The following is a 23,641-nucleotide window of genomic DNA, read 5'->3' on the forward strand; positions in this document are numbered from 1 at the left end:
CGCGCCGGCCCTCGCGCGCCTTCTCGCACAGCGACTCCAGGGACACGCTCCACGAGGCCCCTGCGGAAGCCGACGCCGGGCTCAAGCGCGGGCCGCCCCCGCGGCCCCCTCGGCCCCCGCGGCCCCAACGGCGCCACTCACCGATCTCCTTCTGCTCCACCTCGGCGTGCAGGTCGAGCCTGGCGCGGCGCAGCAGCAGGCAGATCACCGTCGCCAGCGCCTTCGAGTGCACGCCCAGCACGCAGCGCGACACGTATTCCGCCGTGAACCTGCGGGTCGCCGAGTGCGTTGACGCGGTGCTGCCGGCCCCGCCGCCCGGCCGCTTCGGAGTACGTACCTTCTGACGGGCTTGCACAGTGCGCCGTCGTCGTAGACGACCACCGGCGCCGTGCCGACCGAGGCGCACGCCATTTGCGCGCACATCGCGAACACCTCCGCCACCGTTTGGATGCGCCGAACCAGGAATATGTCCTCCAGTACCGCTCGTAGTGCCGGACTTTGTAAAGCCGCCTGTCGAGTTTTTACGAGCGATACAATATGTAAACTAGTAACGCCACTTCCGATAAATTCTCGCATTAACCGGTTAAGCTCTACTTCCGACAAAAGCTAACATTCACATGTCGAGTTCTTAGGTTTTCACGATTATTACACTAACTACTTTTTACTGGTTAGTATAAAAACAGATCGCGCGTATAAAATAACAAATATACGCGATTTCAATCCGAAAAAATAGTTTCATCTCCTATGTCTAACGTTCACAATTTGATAAAATCACCTACTTACTTCTATTTTTTTTTTATATTCTTTTCCGGGATGCGCAAAACTTTATGAAACTCATTCCGCCATTTACAAACAAAACACCTGGCGTATTGCTCCCATGAATTATATGAAAATAAAAATTCGAATGTACAAAAACCACTTACCGACATATGCATAGCATCACTAATGTGATCAATTTTTCTCCACGCCGCGGGTACGGGCGATGCAAGATGGTCGGCCAGCTCCCTGGCCCTTAGTTCAACAGCCGCGAAAAGTCCGTTGAAGCCCATGAGCAGCATGCGGCCGGCAGATTGGCCCTCCGTTTCGGATGGTGATGCCGAAAGGAGTGCTTCGTAGCGCGTACGTAATTCTGCGGCTAGAAGTTGGGCGCTGCTGGTTGGAGACTGTAGAGAGGGAATGTCGAGAAGTGAAAATATTATTAAAGAATTTTCATTTAAATCTTAATTTTTTTTGTTTTGTTTTACTAGATTCAAGCTACAGTAACAGACGACTGCTATAGTTACATAGTTTGGACTACAAATACACTATTTAAGATGTCTTACCTCCATATCCATAACTAAGTATCTAAGGTGCATCTCCAGTTGTCCCAGGAGATCGTTAAGGGGCACTGGAGTGTTCATAATAACATTGTTCAGTTCAGTGATCATCATCAATATTGACGGGTCCTCTGAGTGCACTTTTTTTAAAGCTTCGGGAAGAATTATTGTGCTAAAATTGTAATTGAGCTGTACTAAATCTGCCAGTAGGAGGTTAGCGTTGCGGACGCATTCTACTGCTACTGGCATAGCGGCGTCTTCTGCCGACGCAGACTGTAAAGGCAACAATGATAGGAGTTCCACTGCTTGCATTGATAAAGCGCTCATGTCATCTAAAAACCATTCTCCTTCTCTTGACGTTAAGTCGACCAGGCAGTCTCCAGCACTTTGAGCTCCATTTTCCAACATCAAGTATCTTCTATTCAAGTTGCAGAGCATTCCGACCACCACGCATTCTAATGCCGATGCTGCTCCTTCTTCAGCCCTCACCCAGTTGCTGATGTTAGCCTTGGCCTCCCTATACGCTTCTTGAGCAATCATTATGGCGTCAGGGCCACCTTCTAGTTGGAGCCTTTCAAACGACTTATTTAAATTCGTAGCCGTTTCTGCATTGATCGTTTGCAGGCGATAGTTATAAGCGACAATCTGTTGCGCTCGGTCATTACTATCTGTATCAGAATTGACTAAAGCCGTGACCTGATTAGCTACTTCGCGACAAACTTCAGGAGATTTACTTTCAAGGGCAGTTGCAAGGTATTTTCTAAACATGACTACGTGATGATACTCCGTGCGGCTTTGAGGATAATATTGTGAAACTGCCACGTATTGAGACAACAATTCCAAGCAAGATCGGACGAGAAGATTTGTTTGCTGCATGCTTTGATTTAGTTCAGTTTCTGCTTGTTCACATTGTGATATCATTGAGCTTTGTCCAGCGTTTGTCAGGAACTCTTTAATGTGGTCAAAGATTGGTTTGTCATCGTCCTCGTGAGTTCCAGAGAATTCTTGTACCCAAGCCATTAGTTGTGGTCCGTTTATTGCTTCGTTGGTTGCTGCAAAATTTTCAATCTGAGTATCAAAATCTTTCAAGATCTTTACAAGCGCCTTCATGGAATCTTCTACGGCATTCTTCGCTTGTTTGTAGGAAGTGTATTTTTGTGAAATAGCGTAAAGCGGATGGCTGCTCAGATTCGTTCCATATGCTTCTATTTCTTTTATTAAACTCATTTGCTGATGACATTCTTGTAGTCTCGTTTCCACGGACTTCAGTTCTTCGTTCTCTTGAAGCCACTTATCTGCACATTGTTTGACATCAGGTAGGACGGCCAGAAATTGTTCCCTGCAACAAAACGTAGATCAAACATTTCCCTTGAGTGAATGATTAATGTGGACAAATGTCACTTCGTGAAGCACTAAATAATTCGATTGGGAACCCGAGCGACAGGAAGCGCGTAGTATTCACAGAGACTTTGAGCGGAACATTAATGATTATAATCCACACAATGGTACATTACATTATGAGCGTATTAATAATATATGAGAGGCTAGTAGTGCCGAAAATGTCAATAGGGATGATACATATATCAGATTCCCGGTGAACTATTAAGAGCAATGGTCGTAAGCAACGTAAAAATGGGATTGTTGGGAGATTTTTTAACACAAATTGATTGCATGACATTGGGTGTATAAGCCATGAGTCTACGTAACCATTAGCAATTAGGGCTTGCAGAACCGGTCCGGTTCCTAAAATTTGGTGCAGGGCTCAGCTCAGTACCGGTACTCCCGGTATTTCCGGTACTTCTTGAAAAAGCCTAAACTGTAACCAGTAAGTATGTTTTTTCCGGGTTATCCGTACCTATTTAATGATTTATGTAATAATAATATATAAATAATAAAGAAAAACTTTTTTCTCTAATCATACCACAGGTTTTTATTCAAAATATATGTATCTGAAAGACAATTGCTATTAAATTTAACACAACATAATATCGTAAAATCACATTGTAGTTAAGTAATAAGTTTATGTAGCATATCAATGGTAGTAACGTGCGTCCGTGCAACCGGGCCAACGGGCGGTATTACTTATAGCTCGTAGATAGGTCGCCTTGTTACAACTGGAAGAACAGGAAATCTATAATTGCGGTACCGGGACTGATTGCACCTCGCCAGTACCGGGATTTCTAGGGAGCAAGCCCTATTAGCGGTGCACTCAAATATTTGAAAGTTTAAAGACACACTCTTTTCTACCCGTCTTAGCGAAGATATCCATTAGAATATTAAATGTATCCGAATCCCTGTCGCAATTTCTAAGTGTGGTTTTGAGAAAGGATATAACTCGTTAAACGTCAAAACTTTTGTTTTACCGCTTTTGTCAAATAATTTTCATTAAACAATGAAAACCTTTCAGTTTATTACGAAACTTTGTTACCATTTAATAATACAGGGTTCTAAAGACAATACACAACAATGGTAAACACAAACGACGAACAAAAACGAGCCATGTCGTGAAACTCACAAGGATGAGAGGTGGGTAGTCACAAACATTTGCGGGAGTGTGTATGACGTGTTATTCTTTATGTATAAGCTTCGGCCTCTGGCTATCGCACTCGTAAAGACATGCCATGTGCTTATTGCCTGTGAATTGTAGAAGAAAAGTGCCCTCAATATCTGGATCGAAATAAATCTAGTCAAAACTCATGGACCCTTATCGCGTAGTGCAACATTTTGAATTTACAACTTCATTTACGTTTGATAAAAAATTGATATAATTTAAACCAACTTATATATATATATCTGCCTCCATGGCCGAACGGTTACCACGAAGAGGTCCCAGGTTCGATTCCCGGGCCGGGTGAAATATTTGTATGGCCTACATTTATTTCTCTCGCGAGTTTGGGTGTAATTTGTGGTTGTCTATGTGTGTGTCCATAGCACCCGCGACACAGGGTTTCCCTAGTGCGGGGCTATGTTGAGTGTGTGCTATGTTATTAGATTAGATTAGATTGAATTAGAATAGATTCGATTAGATTGGACATGTCTTTAAAAAAGGGCAGGTTAAAAGTACCAATAATAAACATGTATGATGAAGAGGCTAATGCGAGTGGACGAATGGAAGAGGTTTGTCAGGAGCATGGCGAGTGGAGGTTCAGGTTTTTGCCTATCATAGAGGGAGAATAGCTTCTTTACTGTATTGCATTGTAACAATGTGTATATTCCACTTTGGGGCAGGGTTTTGTTAAGGTAATAATTTGGACTATAGATGTTTTTACAGTAATAGTTTGTTTTTATTTTGCCAGAGTAAAAACCCGACGTAATCGAAAGCAAAGGTTAAAATAGTGTTGTTTTGTAAAGGTTAAAATTGTGGGTTTTTACTCTGCCGATATTATATATATATATTATTGTATAATATCGGCACAAGAATAAAGCCAAGAAATATTCGAAATGTGGGACACTCCCATTCATACTACAATTTAAATTTCGAAGCCTGTACAACAATCATCATCAAAGCATAAAATACGAAGGAAATATTTTAAAATAAAATGGCGATAAAGCGACCTGTCGGTGATGTAAATAGGCGGTTGTGATGAAATATCGACTCGCGATCGTGTCGTTGAATAATGTACTCAAGGTTATTAACGAGGTGTGATGGCGCGAGGTTCCAGCGCCGGGTGTGAATTCAGGTAAAACAAAAATCTTCCCGCTATGCATCTCTTCAAATTTACGTAGTATTTAAAGTCAACTATTTCAGTTTTAGGTTCCGCTTTCTGTTTACTATCGAATTAATTTAGACAAATTATAATAAATAAAAAAAACTGTTACTCAAAACGGAGAATCTTAGTTGAAACCTGAGTAGGTGTGAATTTCTTGCATTATAAATACCAATAAGTTTACTCACGTGACGTCATTGATATGGTGTTTCAATTCATGCGCCCTCACAGCCAACATCGCCAGCGCAGCGCGGACGTCCCTCTGGTTGCGCCTGCGACGTCCTCCGCTCACGGTACCGGCCCCGGCACCCCACTCCACCAGCGGGTCGTAAACGAAGGCTTCCAGCAGAGTGAGCAGAGTTTCCCGACCACGTCGCATTGTACGGAGTACGTGTTCGCATGCCAGGCGGAATATACCCTATGGACAAACACTGGAGTTAGTATTTGTCAAATCACTTTATACATGTGAAGTATATTTTCTTGGCCAGAACATCTACAGGTCCAAAAACAAGATCTAATTTCCAGTTGTCAAAGTACACTAATGTAAACTTTTAAATGTTATAACTTTTTTACACTTATTTTCCAAGTTTTATTGAAATCGGTCAAAGGAAACTGCGCGAAATTGGATTCATCCCCTAGTTTACCAGCCTTAGAAGTGGAAAATTTTACTTCAAATGGGACCAATATTCAGGTACCTTCTTTCCCACAAAAAAATAATCATCAGAATCGGTTCACCGATGCCGGAGTTATCGTGTAACAAACACAAATAAATAGTCTAACAGAGAACCTCCTTTTTGGAAGTTGCTTAAAAAATCTATAAAGACACCTGACAATCACAAAGACGAACGATGCTGAAAAAGCTTTTAACCTGTCACTAGATGAACATGACTACATATCATTAGTCCATGAAGGACACTAATGAATTAACAAAAATATCGTACACAGATGCAAATTTAACATCTCCTGTGTATTCCGGTGCGGCAATCCATGACCACGGCGTATACTATTTTACCGCTAGTAGATTAAATCCGCGATTCGTTTGCGCCCTCACACTTCCATTAGTTGAATAAACTGCGATTTCAAATGATGTAGACGATTATGTACACACTTATTGATACGTAGTAGCTTGAAATATGCATCGTTGGTTTGGAATCCACATTATAGAGTCCACTGCGAAAGAAACGAACGGATACGACGTAGTTTAACTCGTTTTCTCGCTTAGACCCCAACCGTCTCTACCAATATAAATATATTATAATATTCGCCAAAGTAATTTCAGTATGCGTTCTCTTGAAATCAGACGTAGAATTATTAATATCTCCGTATACAACGATATATCGTTGCCTGAGGCACTGGCCCTATAAATTTGAACGTTCCTCGTGACGTGCCTAGTCTAGTAGCCGGACTGAACTAGGAAACTATGCCCCTTTGAACAGACACATGCAGTCATACAATGCCTTGACTGTGACCAGACATACAATGACATACGTTTTACTCCTATGCGTAAGCAATTTTTTTGATCTTTACTTTTTTTACCTTATAATTAATTAATGCTGTAATTTTAGAACTTTGTATTTCATTGGTTAACTGTAAATTCTGAGTGCTGTATACCTGTAGCGACTTGGCACCTTGCATGGTGAACGTACATATTATATTTGTAATTTTCTAAGATAGTTTTTTTTAAGGGCGGTAAATAAGGAATAACCATTGAGACTGTATTAGAATAAGGTTTCAGAGATGAGGTTAGTAATTCCCTACCGCTATTATATATTACGCATTATAAATATATATGTGCACTGCACAAAAGGTGCCTGCCTCCCGGCAATAACGTACGTCTACCGCAGCCGGGGCAACAGTTAGCGAGTATCTTACGCCGATTGGCATATCCTTTCATCACGACGGTATAGGTACGAATTTATGACATTATGTTGAAGGTAAAAAATGTAATGCAAAGCTGTGGCCCTGCGGTATCGTGGCTTGAAATTTTTTAACTTTGGATAGCTAAGTTCTTTTGCGTACGCTTTAATTCTACACATCTGAAATTACAGTCAATGTATATTAAAACACAAAGTCCTACAGTTTAAAATAATAATAACACTATTTCAAAATACTTAGATCAATAAGCAAGTCAATTTTAGCATGATTAAAGGTCAGCATTCGCCGCGCTTGGCCGAGTCCCACTTTCAGCGGCAATTTCCGGTTGACATGCCTAGTTTCGGTATAAGATTTTAACTACTGAACTTGGATGATACATGTGTTTAGTTTAATGCATTAATCAAGTTGACCAAAACGTACAGTACAGTCTTAGCAGCCTCAGACTTAGCAGTCACAATAATAAATAATTTTAAAACATGGTAGGGGTAGTGTAGTGTGTATTTGTACTGTTTACCATTAATAACCTTGTCAATAATTCAACAGATCCTTCAAAAAACAAACAGGCTATCCTCGTTACTGCTGAAAGCGAGACACACATCCAGAATTGTAAAACCTTCGTCTGTCTCCGTGTCACTTCAATGTAAAGTTTCTAGAGAAGGTACTGCCACTGCATCGGAGTGCTTTCTCCTCTAAAAAAATATCTCTTTACACTTGTCATAGAATAGTCCGTGGCAATCGGTGGAATGGAGATATTTATGGATGAACTTTTAACGCCTACTCATGCACAAGAACTCGCGTCACACTCTACATATTTATTATTTATCACACCAGACATAACTATGCTATACTGAGTGGGGAATCGGACCTAGGACCTCCGGCGTAGTAGGGCTTCATGATTGAAATTACCAATGAGAATTTTTCACTAATGTAAGGTTAGATGGTAATCTTGCTTTAAAGCGAGATTGCGAAATAACCCTAGATGGATGCCATTTTTACGTAATATTTTTAAGTTGAGTTTAGTAGGTAAAAGACGCGATGTGGAAAGAAGATTTTGATAAGAGATCTGTTGAAAAAAGTATATGGTACAAAACTATACAAGCTGAACCTTGAAAGATACCTTGGTTTACACAAATGAGACTGAACCGGCCTCTACTGGTCATTAGTATGAGACTGCAGACCGGACACATTCTACTTAATGCGTTCGGTCACCTAATGAAGATAGTAGACTTCCCAAACTGTACTACTTGTAATACCAGAGACCCACCACGCTTTAGAGGAATGTACCAGCTTCAGAGCGGAACGAAGACGCACAAAACTAGAGGCTGGAATTAGACTAACAGGATGTTGGCATGTGATACTTCATATTATCAAAGCCTTATAGTAGTATCCTGGCCAATGGAATGTATAAGCTAATACTCATGTTAATTAATAATCTCAGTACAGAGTACTAAAAAAACCGACCTCAAAAGTACGTGGAATTACGGCTATTTGCTAAGTTTTATTGAAATATCCCCTAGTTCGCCACTATACAGGACTTGACACTGGAGATAATAAATATAGGTTTTCACTACGATACTACTTAAAGTATATTGAGAGAAAAACGCCTTGAATAGGAGAAATAGCAAAATCAACCATTCAAGTAATTGCTCCTAAATTAAAGTTAGGCGCTATTTATAAAAAAGAATCTTCATGCGTGAACAGCCACCCTTCGAGGTGGATGATTTTCTTCAAAATGAACTATGGAAATACCCCCTTTCCAACAAAAAAAGAATCATGAAAATCGGTTCACAAATACCGGAGTTATCGCGTAACATACATACAAAAAAAAACATACAGTCGAATGGATAACCTCCTCCTTTTTTGTCGGTTAAAAATAAATCCAAGTGAAATTAGAGATGGTCTGTAATAATGGAGCTGGCAGTATCGCTACGCGATAAAAGCCCAAATTAAATAAAAGATTTTTAAAAAGTTTGAACGTAAAAAATACGTACCCTACGTATTCAATTATTAACGTCACGCACTACGTCAAGGGTTACTTTACTGATAGAATCTAACGGTGAATATTTCATTGTACATATTCCCAAAACAATCTTTTTTTTAATAAGGGTAGTCGGCAAAGCCTCTTATGTACACGAAAAGTAAATTCATCGAGCCGGATTACTAACTTTCAACATATACATGTGTTGTGTACAACACGCGCTTACCTGCTCGGAAGTTAGACTGTACATACCTGGCTACTCTCTACAGGCAGGTTCTATGTCGCTAGGCACGAAAATAGTTACCAGTTTTTCATTTAAGTTTCTTACTTTGTCATCAATTTGCACCTTAGAAATGAGTAAATTTTTAAGAAAAACAGACGCCGCTTTCCGAACTAACAGCAACCAACAAATTTACAACCTAAACAAAAAATACCCAGATCCAGCATCAAAATTAATAATGCATAACTGTGGTTATTACACCATGTGTATAAAAATATATAACAACGTTAACAAAAGCATTCAAAATGAGGTTAAAAATAAAACTTTTAACATTAAACTTACTCAAAATAGTTGGTACAAAAATGTTTTTAGACGTTGCAAGATTTTTTCGAGAGCTGAGACTAAATAATATGAATAATAAAATGATCCATGATATTTCAAAACTGTTATAACAGGTGTTGTTTTCGTTTTGATACTCTTAACCAATGATATTATATAACTGATAATATTAATACTTTCAATTTTTTAAACCACTTTTTTACTTAATTTAAAACTAATTTGATATTGTATTAATATATTTTTTTAAGATTTTAGTTCAATAAGAATGAAATTTATAAGTTGCGGTGCCGTGGATGATTCATGGCTGCACTTTATATTATTTTAATAAGTTTTATATTACCCATGTGACGCAATTAATTAACGAATATGAATTTGTTGCTTGTATGTTCTTTTGTAATATCAGAAATTAACAAAGTCACCGATTTTTACTGTTATTCCGCAAAACCACCAAGCTTGAGCGGGCTGACCAACTTTTTTATAAACCTATTAGCGGAACACTTATCGAATAACAGCTATTCAATTCCAAATTACAATTAGAATAATCTATACAACGTTCATTTCACAGATATAATGTGAACTCTGAAAATTTCGAAAAAAAAAAAAACTTTTTTGAACCATTCGTACTTTGACGAACGGTTTTCAATAAAATCTTCTAATAGTTAGTAAAATTTAGCTAAAGTTCTGCGCTCTCTTTCAAAAACTTCCACTCTGTGCTGGGAAATATATAGTTCTTAAGGTAGGTGCTACTATCTCTCAAAGCGCGTGAACAGGATTTATGACTCTGTATACAGAGTGGTTTGCAAAATACAAACAATCTCGCAGGACTATATTACTAATATCATAAGCAACAACTTTTGTCCCATAACTTGTTACAAAACATACCAAATTAACAAAATTAAACTTTTAAATCTGACACATTTTAGATATTTGGTAAGTTCAAACGTGCAAACGTCTTCCCCGACGATCCCGACCTCACATCCCAACCCCACTCCTGCGTTTTGCATCGGACGGGTATGCTATGGCAACGCATGGGCGATTTCGATTATAGATAGTTCAACAATTGAACGATTTCCTTTAAAGTTAAAGGAATTAATAGCAAACTAAACTATACATGATTGCAAAAGTCCCATTGGTGTTTCATTTTTAGTTAGTTAGTTTTGCCAGTATTGCTATATCGGATTTTCGGCTACATGCATCAAATTCCGATCAGCAACATTACGCAGGGCAATATATCAAGGGATTACATTGTTGCGAGTAGGGGATTGTTGTTATTAGCCTGTGGTATTGTTTAATTAAACAAAATACCCAACGTACCATCATGGTTACGGTCAGGGTACGGTGGGTTTGAAAGAAAACAATGCTATTAAACAGAGATATGAACCAAACCTTATAGTTAGCAGGATGCCAGTGTACCGATACAATGTACATACATGTACATACAACTGGGACCAGCTATACGAATTTTTCACGTTTTTTAAGACTCTGGTTATTTCGGTAATTTAATAAATAGAACCCTGTTTTGACAATAGATTATACATACATACATACACTTATACGCCCTTTTCCCGTCTGCGTCGTAGGCCGAGACCAAACGACGGAACGAGCAAGTCGTGCCTCTCGTCGCCTGTCTACGACAGTGCCACTTAGAGATTTAAATCGCAAAATTGTGAAAGATATCGCCGCTGCGCCCGTCACTCCGAGTCGACAGTCCCATGTACCTATTTCACTAGCACCCTTCAAAACCGGAACACTGTAAATCACTGCTTAGTGCCAGAAATAGGTAACTTCCCTGGACGAACTCTTTCACAAAGAGCTCCACTGCTACTAAAAACAGTTGAACATGCCACGGTCCTGACACACATGTTTCGCCTCGTCACCACGCATCATCTCAAACACTTTTGTATGTAATATGTATGTATAATAATATAATATAGTTATTTGTTATGCAAGGCTGCAAAGGTGCTGTTTGCCGCGAGTGCTTGTGTTGAAACCTGAGCAAGCGAAGGAAGCAAAGATTAAACCACGAGCGAAGCGAGGGACGCTAAACAACTTTGCAGCCGAGCGAAACACACAACTTTTCACCTCACTATAGCGAGGGAAATGGTAGATGAAAGAAAAACAATTCAACTATAAAACCTTGTTTAATGAAAAGAAAAAGTTTATCTTCGGATGCGTTCTGAATTTACACCGCATCAATTTTTGTACTCTTATTATGTGTGATTAAGTGATTATTGAAATTATTCTAGTTTTTCGACGAATTAAAATAATTTAACAAACACAATTAGTTATCATTGTCAATTTAATGTCAAGAACAATAAGAATAAAATATACCAAGAGACTTATGTTACATAAATAAGTAATGCACGACAAATCGCTTAATTGAACGTGCATCTTTTTTTTCATCATTAAGCATTACAAATCGTGCCGAAAGTTGGATTTTTCGCACTAGTGCTTTTCACTTTTCCATTTTTTTAATTCACTGTTGTTTCAAGTCTTATACACAGAACTAAAGAGGTTGTATATTTATTTAATATTTATGTGCTTTGTGACGTAAGTCATTCCTCATTAAAACTTATATTTACTTACAAACATCTTAGTTGTTTAATTGCATAGGTATTTTATAAAACAACGGGTTACATTTAAAAATACCATAAAGTTGGCTGATTGAGCATTAACAATGACCGGGAGGTGAGTATTACGCGAGACCGCTGCGTGTCGCGCCACTAAAATACACTATTTTATTTTACTTTCAATGTAGTTTTTTTGCATATGTATTAAAAAAACGTCGTTTGATACACGTGCGGATTTGTTATTTTCAGTTGTCTCGAGTCTTGACCCTCGCCTCTGGTTCGGCTGGCTGGCTCGAGACTCGTGAATACTGACTAACTTTCCGCACTTGTATCAAAAATAACTATTATTTACTCTCTCAAAAGGAAGGTTCCTTGAATATAATAATAATAAACATTTATTTCAGATGTACCAAATCCATTGATTGACAACAATTTTGAATTAGAATTAAATATAATTAACAAAATAAACTAATTATCAGATAAATATGACTAGAGTCTGTACTAGGTAACTAGACATGTGTTACAGATGTTCAGGCGTTATAATTTTATTATTTTTTTAAATAAAATTAATTAGGCTGTATAATAAACAATATGGCGATGAGTCGAAATAGTAAGTCCGTATGCACTTGTGCGGACGTGCTCATGTATGTGTCGCGCATGTGTGAGTTTACGTGCGTGCATTCGTGTGTGTGTATATAATATTTAATATGTTAGGTAAGAAAATGCAATACCCATGAAGTTCAATAACAATCCGTTAAGCACGTTTCGAACAACATATGAGCCATAAAGAGTCACATAAGCCAAGCGAGCTGGCTTATCCTCGCCGGCCGCCATCGCCACCGGCAGACGTTTAAATTTATAGCCTATTAGAAAAGCCCTAGTTCGTCTGGGATCTTACGTCCGCGTTTCTTGCAGATACCGCGTAGAGACGTATGTACATTCTTCTTCTAAAACTTTCAAGATTAATGAATGCATGCTCAATTACATTAATTAATAGTCGTGATAGCCTAATGGTTTGTCCTGCCGCCTCTCAAACCTGCAAGTCGCAGTTTGCAATCTTCCAAAAACATGTGATGCCTCCAACCCGCATTGGGCCAGTAACGTAGCGGCCAAAACCCTCGCCTGAAAAGAGACCCGTGCCCAGCAGTGGGGCGTATAAATGACTTGATAATGAAACTCAATTATACTTGTAATTAAGTAATTAAGGAATCGAACCCGGGACCCCTGTGCGGCAGTTCGGCATGGCAACCGTTCGGCCACAGAGGCAGTTAGTTAGTTATAATAAAATAAAACATTTTTCTTTTGAGAAGACGACTCCGGATTTTCAAATCGTTATTTAGTTAGAAACGATTAATTACAATTTAAGTTAAACAATGAACTTTTTTAATTATACTTTCTCAATAGTAACAGGGTTTTCTTACATCCATGTCTATCTACCTTTGAGCCTAAAGCTGTCGCGCGGAAACGCCTCTTACCTAGAAATTACAGGTTTTCAGTCTTCTCCTGGTAAGTGTTCGTATATACACATGCCTTACTCGCCGAAAAAAAAAACTTCATCAATACAAAAATATTAAAATCGATTGAATTATTGATTAAACTACCAATAATCGTCAGAATTAAAACTACACTTTTAAAAACGTTCCTGAACATTACAATATTATGTGTGGGTCTTGTCCAAGTTTCCATACGTATTCCTTCTCGTAGACTAGTTGTCGCGTAATTCGTGTAAATGAAAGGAGTCCCGTTTCGGTCGATTCGGACCGGATATTGCTTCTTTCTGTCTTTTTTCCAATGTCAAACTTCACGCCAGCGCAGTTTTGTATACGAGTAACTAACTTTGAACTCACGGAGACTTAAAAATATGACCTTTTGGTATACATTTATTTACACAACCGTGACCATGGGACCTGTAAAGGGCCCGAAACGTCGGTTTGTTTGAAAAACAAATATACGCGATTTAAATCTGGAAAAATAGTTTAATTTCCTACGTGCAACAATCGTGGAAACCTAAGAACTCGATACTTCAATACAAGTTACAGAGGTTATAAGGTCGTACCCGGGCCCGGGCATGAAGAGAATTACAGAAGCCAAGAGAAATATATTTACAAAGGCGTTCAGCACCCCCTAGCGGATGGTACAGGAACTGGCTGCTGTCCTCGAGCACTATACGAGCGCGTGCCGATGCCATCGATGACTTCGATATAAATCATTATAGTTCCACTATAATGGGTAAAATTTAATATTAAAGATCTTTGAACTAGATATCGGCATTCTGCGCCGCTAGCGACATCTAGTGAAGGATTTTAGAACCCAGTTGAATAAAAACTGGTGGAGTTATTTCATAAAAAATCTCAGTAATACATTAAACACTTGTACATTGTATAAAGGTAACCCAGTGGGGGAACGGTTCAGAAGCATCCAAACTGTAGAGAAGCAGCCAAAGCACATTGATATGTCGAAGGATCGAATCCTTGTCGGTTTGTACCTATGACTTTCGAAGTAACGTCATGGATCAATAATTCAAGAGGAGTGCTAATCGCGATACAAACCAGCGTAGTCGAATATTTAGTACCTATTGGCACACCAGATGTCACGACGAGTACCAGATACCTACTTTTATAACTGTTTTGCATTGACAGGCTGCAATTTATTAAAGCCACTTTAATTTCTAGTGATAACAATAAAAAAACCTAGATGGCGCTTATTGTACGATGTACTCCTCAGGCTCCCGTAAAAATCTCCGCAACCTTTAGCAGGTCGATCCACCTAGTAGGTGGTATTCCGGTACGCGGTCGCCATTCAATAACTCTTTGACCTCATCGGCTATACGTTTTAAAAGCAATGTGTCCCGCCCACTGCCACTTTGCAATTCTTTGGAGTTATGTTGGTCATTTCTGATTCGATAGCCTATATATAGCCTTTTCTCTATGGCGTTCAATGGGGGAAGCCTCTGTCTAGTAGGAGTTGGCTGAAATGGTGATGATGATCAGCTCTCTGTTCAACTTTTGAAAGCGAAAACCCTCTACTAACCTTTGTATGTACAGTCAACAACACATAAAGCTATACACTTTTGTTCGAATATCGCCTCCAGTGCTACAGAACAAGATTATTCAATGTGTTTCTTGATGTGCTGCCGTCTGTACCTTATTTTATATAATATGAATATAATTATTAGGTAATTACAAGTTTAAGAAGAGCACTCAAGATGTGTGTTAGTGCGAAAATACGCTTCCTTGAAATATTTGCTAAATTCTAGTCATATATATTTTTCAAAATAAAACTAGTAATCCATTTTTGGTCGAGGTTATTTACGCTCGAGCTCAGAGATTGGCGAATCCGGTGTCATGAATGAAATAAATAAAATATAAAAAACATCCGCCAATTTGAAATATGACGGGGGTGAAAAATTTTGTTCCGTGCAGTCGTAAAAAATGCAGGAGCTTCAAATTAACAATGTATAGGCGCGAAACGCGCGGCGGTCTGGGTGGAAACTGAAAACATGACTTTGCTACCTGCCTAACCTTTGAACATAAGATAGAATTGATACATGAGACTTAAGACGCCTAGCGCGGACCTGGAAATTGCCACTGTCATAATGAACGCTCTTGTGCATTTCTAGGCAAAGTCAACTCAGTGAATTGCAACAAGTTAACAACAAAGTTAGAAAAAAAAAGTTAGTCGACAACAACTACGTACAATAAGTTTTTCAGTACCATTGACATCTTTGCACATACTAAACATTAATTTAAGCGACGAATTAGTGGAGTAATTTGTTCACCATAAGTTGTTATATTTAAGAATTTTTATTACCCTATCACTATAACTTAAATTATAAATTGTTCTTTTAAAATTTTACCTTTTATACATTTTTTTAATAATTCTGACTTTATTATTATGTCACAGTAAATAGATTTAAATTTAGGCACTAATTGCAATATACTTATTTACGTTGAACGTAATTATTAAAACATAAGCACACTATATCAGGTCATGTTATTTTTAAGCTTGAAAGGGTTGTAACCCTAACAACCGTGATCAGGATCACCGCAGTAAAACAGGAAACTTCCGGTCCACAAATTTATTTAACGTAAAGTAAATGGTGAAGTAAAAAAACCCTTATCGGGTTTTATTATATTGAATTACAGATATTGGATAGACTGTTATTCGCTCATTATGGTCGATACATGATTTACATTCATTGTATTATGATTAAACTTGAAAAGAATAAAAAATTAGACGATTTGATTTAGTAGTTCTATCCGCTATCGCGGTTAAGCAGAGAGTGACCGTGGTTACGAAGCACAAATGAGAAAGTGAAGGAAGATGGAACAATTCAAATTTAAAATTTAAATACAAGCAAAAGAAAAAATGATACGATACAAAAAGGTGAGATGACGGTGTAAGAAGGTCACACAGTCACAAGCTTCAGTCATATCCTGTAATTGACTTAGATAAGTATAGATTTTTTAAATTTGAGTTGTTGTTGATGTTGTTGGTTGTCCTTTAATAAATAAATAAAAAGGTTCAGAATACGATAGAGGAATAACACGATAAGAACCACTTGCGTTCATTCTACATTGACATGTACATCATTCATTCGCATCATTATTCCACGACTCACGTCTCAATGCGTCTGTTTAGAACCGGTATTGACGGTAAACAAGTTTGCTTATACGGTAGCGCAGTGTGGGCCGCTCGGAGGTTTTCGCTGCTGGGCCGGGGCCCCTAACAAACGCCGCCCTTGACCTATCGCTTGAGACAAATAGAGCTTGCGACCTTGTCGCGACGGGTGCAAGGTTTTAATATCAACAAGGCATTTCTTTTATACAAATATTTGTTTATTGTTTGAGGCAATCTCAAGCCGTTCTTCATACATTCATGAGATAGAGGAAGCACCAAGTTTGAGAGCGGGTAATTTATATAATGAACAGAGATATGAAATTAAAATTATGTCAGTACAAATGCTAATTTAAATTAATTTGAAATGCAATGAAATGTAGAGCACAAATTAATGTAAATTTTATTGGGAATTGCGCACTTGCTTGAAGGTTAAATACAGTGTACCTAATTATACTTAATAAAATTAAACAGTATTCTGGAAAATAATATGCATATTATGTTCTAACAAATACATTTTTTTTATTCTACACATTATGCGTTTATATTATGAAATTCGTCAATTCGAATATACGTACTATATTATTATACACTTGTACAGTTGACCGCGCGTGTTCACAATAAATACGGGTATCTGTTCTTCAAAACAATACTATATTTTAGTACCTACGATAATAGAATTTGCTACGGCACAATGGACAAATATTGGCGAGCAGGCTACGAGCTACGGTGCTACGCTTTAGGCGCGTAGCGCACACTGAGCGCTATATTGTAGCACGTCGTCGAAGCAGAAAAATGAAATATGCGATAGTACGAAATCACATTTTAATATTGAATACTTTGGAAAACGTACAGTAGGCGGCAAAAGTGCGATCCACCGTCTGCAAATAAAGATTAAAAACATAATGGAGAAATATTGGAAAAATGTTGTTGCATTCATTTTTAATAGCTAAGAAAATTCACAAAGTTTGGAATATATATTTCTTATTGACGGAAAGTTATTTATCCAATTGTATACATTTGTAGTTACTTGCAAGTGCTTTATTATACTAAAGTTTAATAGGAAAAGAGAACAAAAATGTTTCAGAAACTAAATTCGCAGAGGATCACACAAGAAATGTGGTTTATTTTGCGCTTGTATTTTTATTGTTCTTCCATTGCAGCAGCAGCGTAACAAAAATTCGCAGTATTTTTTCAAGCGCAACGCAGCTCTCGGCGAGCACGGTGCCGCTCTGTAACGATGCTCTGTGCATCCGTACAGTATTAAATCTCGCGTATAACGTGATAGCAGTTCGTTGTGTGTGGTAATTTTGTATTCACCTTCACATCTGTAACTTCGCAATAATTTACAAGGATGGCTGGAAGAGATAGCTGTCTAGCGATAACGCCACCGATTGTACCTTTAACTATGTTTTTTATTGTTACTGTTTTTTATTTAGTGTACAATAAAGCTTATTCTATTCTATTCACCTACTGCAAGTAAGATAGAAAAGAGTCAAGTACAACATCGCCTGAACATTTAGTACCGCATATGTCAAGGGTCGTCTCCTGAGTTTATGCTTTAGTGGCTTATCATGACATCCAAAAGAATAGTAAGGTTGTCTTAAAATTATGACTGAAAATATATTGTAGATGGAAACAAAAAGCAACAACATGTTTAGTAGAAATAATTATCTCTAACTAATGAAAGAAAACCTGTCGAAAAAGGTTCAATGCCCTTGAAAAAAGAGTAAAGTCCTCAACCCGCATTGGACCACCGTAATGGAGTTTCTTTAGAGGAAATCTGTACCCAGCAGTGGGATATATAAAAGCTTGATTATGACAATGACATTTTTTGTCCAACGTACTTTTTTCGGCTGTTGTGTCACTATTGTGGAGTCAGTTTATTTTAAAGAAACGACATTTTAAATATTAAAATAATAATTAATATAGAATAAATAATATTAAATAAATTATTCTAACAATATCATACTAGTTCTGTTTAAGGTTTGTGAAGAGTCTTATTTACCGAACGAATACTATAAATTGTCGGATAAAAACATAGTTACACTACAGAAAGCATTAACTTGATAACAAACGCCCAAAAGCAACTAAAATAGCCGCTGCCAGAGATGCCATTAAATTTTTTATTGTCAATTATGCTCGAGTTAAATCGATAACAATACTCTATAGATAGAGATTGCCATAGGGCAATGGCAATCTAGCAATAGTGATAAGAGTTTAAAATTCAACAGTGCATACATAAATAGCTAAGGCTAGCAGACGGCCTTCTCTTCAACGTTTTTCTTATAAACACGGTTGTGTATATAAGAAAAACACAGCGTAAAAGGTGACCTTTAGAAACAATAAGGTACCGTAAGTAACTGTAAGAAACAAAACGAAGAACTCTGAATTCAAAGAGTTATTTCTAGTCGCGCGTACGCACACGAATTAAGATCATGAATCCAATATGTACAGTCAATGCCCTATGATACCTGACCCAATAACGGTCAATTCGGTTCTGAGTAGATCAATGTGAACAAAGGTGTTTAACAAACTTAACCTTTAACCTGTAAGCGAAAGAATTCATTTTGGTGTGACTCACTGACTGACTTCATTTTGTTGGTTTTTAATTTGATTTTCAATTGCATTACGTAAATACAAATTTCAACCAAAAAGCTGGAATTCCTCTACACTTTTCTGTTGAATGCGACAGAAGTCTCTCAAAAGCAAAAGGTCGGTGGGTCAGGTATCTCAGGGCATCGATTGTACTAAAGCGGATTTTCATTTTAGTTTTGCTGAATAATAATGAGTATCTGAGATTTAGCCTGCGGGGCGTAGGAGAAAGTTTAATTAGAACATGTATTAAGTTACTGTTATTAAAAGTGCAGTATTGCGAGCGCGCCCCGCGCAGATGTACTTTAATCCTGTTTTGCATACAAATATTCAAAGTCCGTAAACGCGATATACAAACTAACATTGATGGTTGTAGTTAGTCAGTTTTCTGTTATATGTATATAAGATAACATGGTTTTAAAACTTTTAAAGTTTCATATAAACATTTTTGCAGAACGTTTTTTTTTTGGGTTTATAAATAATCTTGAAACAAAAAGAACTCTAGGAAACTCAACAAAATCACTCGTATTTATTTTTTTACATCTTTATCATCAACTCATCTATGCGTTCTGCTGCTGGGCACGGGTTTAGACACTAGACGAATGCGGGTTGGGGACTTCACACGTTTTCCGAACGTAGTGAACCTTTTTTGACGTGCAGGTTTTTTAACTATATTTTCCTTCACCGAAAAGCTCATGGTAAATTTCAGACATAAATTCCGAGAAACTTAGAAGTGCGAGGCAGGATTCGAACCCATCGACCATTCGACCTCTGCTTGAGAGGCGGTGTGTGAAACCATTAGGTTATAAAGGTACAAACAGCTTACAACACAAAGTAATAGAAACTGTAACAAGAGAAAAAGGATTTACGTTGCCAAACAGTTTGGCAACACCAAAAAACAAAAAGGTCAGAATAAACAGGCGTGTATAATGACTGGTACGAAAGGACGAAGTAAAAGGGGTTTGTCAGGAATTTAAGGGTCCCAGTCTATAGCTTCTGCCTACCCAAATCGGAGAAAAGCGTACGAAAAATTACGTCAAAATCTTTCAATAAACAATCAAAGAAGTCCGATATTAAAAAGTGACATACATTAACGTTGTATTTTACTCGTAAAGGGTTTATTAGTTTAGGATTCGTTTTCGCATGCATTGGCTCGCGCTCGGTCCGAAAAAGCTTCTGCTTAGGCGCGTTTTGTTTGTAAGCCACAAAGTTTCGGCAACAACATCAACTAAACAAAGCTTTGCAAAACTCATCCATAAGCAGTTGTAAAAGTGTATAAGTTAGTAAAGCTGCTTACATTTGGTGAGTCCGGCAAGAGCGTCAAGGCGACAAAGTCTAGCTTGCCACCACAACCCCACGCCAGAGTTATGGCACTCACTTGCATAATAGTCTTGTGTTCCTCTACTCAGCAGGGATCGCTTTACTGAACAAACGCATTTGGTTTCGGTACCAATTTTTAGTTAAGCTTATTTTTTGTCGGGGATCTTTTTCCCAACCCCAATTGAGAATCCGATCGGAGCTCCTCCTTCATATGTTTCCGTAATACCCATTGAGGTAATCATCAGCATTGCATATTTACCGCAATCTACTTGCCTGAAAATACGTGGACTATAGCCAATTTCTTTTGTTTCGAAAGGCCTTTGTACCAAGCGGTAGGTCTGTATGACTAACCAAGCAGTTTTTCCCACAAATACTTAATTTATTATTTAATTTTTCCACACAATTATAAATTTGTAGAGCAGTAGGAGTCCTTGTGAAAGAGTTCGTCCAGGGAAATACGTCCATCTTACATTAGCATTACTGCGTTTCAGTTTTCAAGGGTAAGGGTGCTGGTGAAATTATAGGCACATGGGACTTGTCAACTTATGTCTCAGGATGACGGACGCAGTGGCAGTGCCCCTCAGATCTTTGCGATTTGAAGCTTTGAGTGGCACTGCAATGGACACTGTTATGGACAGGCGTATCGCTTACACCAGGCGCACGACTTGTTAGTCCCATGACTTGGTGTAAAAAAAAACTTTTGCTTTGCTTCGATCTTAATGCGTTCGGCAAAGGTCGGCCGTTTTCAAACCGGTGTCTACTTTACATAAAAAAAGACCTAACTCTTTGAATGGTACTAACACGAGGCGACTTTCATACATTGAACTTAGCGGCATTTGTGCAGCTTGGCATAGCGCGTGTGGTGCGCAAACTTAACAAGCGATCGTTCCTCGGTTTTTAGTTCAACGACGCGACACTTCATTAAAACTTGGTGAATGCTATGCACTGGCTGCAGACCGCGGTTTCACTTAAGTTTAATTTATCCTATAGTTTGTTTATTAAGGTTAAAGGGATTCATCAGTTGGTGCGAATGGATTCTTTGATAATCTCAGTAGAGAGTACAAGAGTACGTGGAATTACATCTATTTGCCAAGTTTTATTGAAATATCCTTATTTCGCCACTATACAGGACTTGACACAGGAGATAATAAAAATAGGTTCTCACTTCTCAAAGTATATTGAGAAAATGATGCGTTCGTTAATGTATCGTACGTAATTTAGGTCAACATTTAATAATCACGAAAGTTTTTAGAATATTTTCTCATTTTGTAACTTTTTCTACACTGCGGTCGGCGGGGTTGGAATTTATAACTAGTCTAGGCTCAGATTTATGCTGGTTGAATAAGAAACTTCAGAAGCATACTAATAACATTTTAGTAACACATACAGAATTACAGCAACGATAAGAGGCAAATGTTGATACCGGGAACGTTTATGAAAATCGCATTACAATACACAGCGGAATACAACTAAAGCCTACCAAGCAAGTGCGCCATACACGAGTAACTCAAAAGCTGTTTACATAAATTGAAGATTCACAAAATATGGTTGTCAAAGTTTATTGCTGCTTATAATATGATATTGTTTTTTATGAAACCAAGTGACGGGGCGCACAACTCGGGGGCCTGGTGGTAAGCGACACGCCGGTATATAACAGTTGCAGTGCCACTAAAAGCTTTAAATAACAAAGGTTACTGCGCCCGTCACCATGACGCAAAAGTTGACAAGCCCTATGTGTCTGTAATTACCAGCATCATTGCCCTTCAAAACTGGAACACAGTAATGCTCTGCTGCATTATGTATGCGGCAGAAATAGGTAAGGTGGCAGTACTTCCGTGGACGAACTCTTTCTTAAAGAGCTTACTGCTACTGAATCTCTATGCCCTGAATGAATCTTGAATTCTGATAAGAATCCAAAGGTAATGAATACAACGATGGGTCATTGTAAAGAGAAGGTCTACGCATGTGCACCCGTACATGTGTTAAAATGTAATGTTGTGTGTATGTGTGTGTATGTGGCGGTCCCCTCCATCCGTCCCTTCCATAAGTCTGGTGCATCCTGGGCAACAATCGGCATGTACCTCGGTGATGGCCTCGACAGCCCAACATTTTGCCCTGTAGTTGCTGGGCGACGAGGCCCTAGGTTTGATTCCCGACAAGACCGATTTGGGAAACGAACTTTTCTAAATTTGTTGTGGTCTGGGTTTTCTGGGTTTAAGGAGTTAATTCTATTGCTCTGGTAGTCATAGCACAGCGAATTCCTTCGTTTGAGACCAGATAATTAATGGGTGGTTGTCAGGCACATTATTTTAAGATTATCAGCGCAAAAGTAGTGTAACCCACATATTTTTTTTGTACCAAATTTTTTTTTACTCATGAAAATAGTATCCATATATAAAGTAATTATATATTTTAGTATCATAAAGTGGCACCGTAGAAAAAAAAATTGAATGTGGGTTACACCACTTTTGTGTTGATAGCCCCATTAATTATTTACCTTTTATTATTTTATTTTTTACCTTTTGGCAATCAATTTATACCATCAATAGGGTAAGAAGATATGAGGGTATGTTTGTGTGCGTAAAACGTTGTTTCGGTTCTAAATCGAGCCTATAACAGGTGAGGTTTCTTGACGTAATTATTGTTATCAAAATGTCGAACATTCATAGTCCCAGCTAGAATTTTTTATTTATTCAACAATAATATCAATAAAATCCAAAAATAACTAGTATTATTTATTATTAGTAGTGACATTAAGTTAAAGGCCGACTCAGAAACCGGACACGCCTGTGCGTTCACAGATAGTGGTTTTATACAATTATTGACAGTAATAAATGACCCACAAGTCGCATTACAAGTTTCTTCAAACACGAATTATTGTTATTGGACCGATATAGAGTAAACAAAAGAAGAGCAATAACCATAAATTATGTTTGAAATCAATTGATTTTAGGAACGTTATTTGTTATACAGTATTGTAATGTTTCTTTTATCTACTTTACTCCACAAAACTAGGGGTAAAAATTGTGAAGCACCCTCGCGAGCATAGCCCGCGGCCCCGGCTCTGACGAAGTTAGTGCAAAGGCTAACTTACATTCCGAATG

The 23,641-nt window shown here is 38.1% G+C and overlaps 1 protein-coding gene across 1 annotated transcript in view; it reads right to left on the reverse strand.

The window, feature by feature from the left end:
• Positions 1-37: 37 nt before the first annotated feature.
• LOC113236140 (serine/threonine-protein kinase SMG1) overlaps positions 38-23,641 on the reverse strand; it is a 172,961-nt gene continuing 149,357 nt past the window's right edge. The window contains exons 2-6 of the mRNA XM_026472141.1: positions 5,212-5,441; positions 1,323-2,655; positions 924-1,163; positions 142-510; positions 38-60 (exon numbers count right to left, since the gene is read on the reverse strand). Of these exons, the coding sequence (XP_026327926.1) occupies positions 205-510; positions 924-1,163; positions 1,323-2,655; positions 5,212-5,441 (2,109 nt within the window). The 3' untranslated portion in view covers positions 38-60; positions 142-204. The remainder of the gene's footprint in view (positions 61-141; positions 511-923; positions 1,164-1,322; positions 2,656-5,211; positions 5,442-23,641) is intronic.

The sequence above is a fragment of the Hyposmocoma kahamanoa genome, unplaced genomic scaffold, assembly GCF_003589595.1.
Source record: "Hyposmocoma kahamanoa isolate Upper Pololo Valley unplaced genomic scaffold, ASM358959v1 89, whole genome shotgun sequence".
Lineage (NCBI taxonomy): Eukaryota > Metazoa > Arthropoda > Insecta > Lepidoptera > Cosmopterigidae > Hyposmocoma > Hyposmocoma kahamanoa.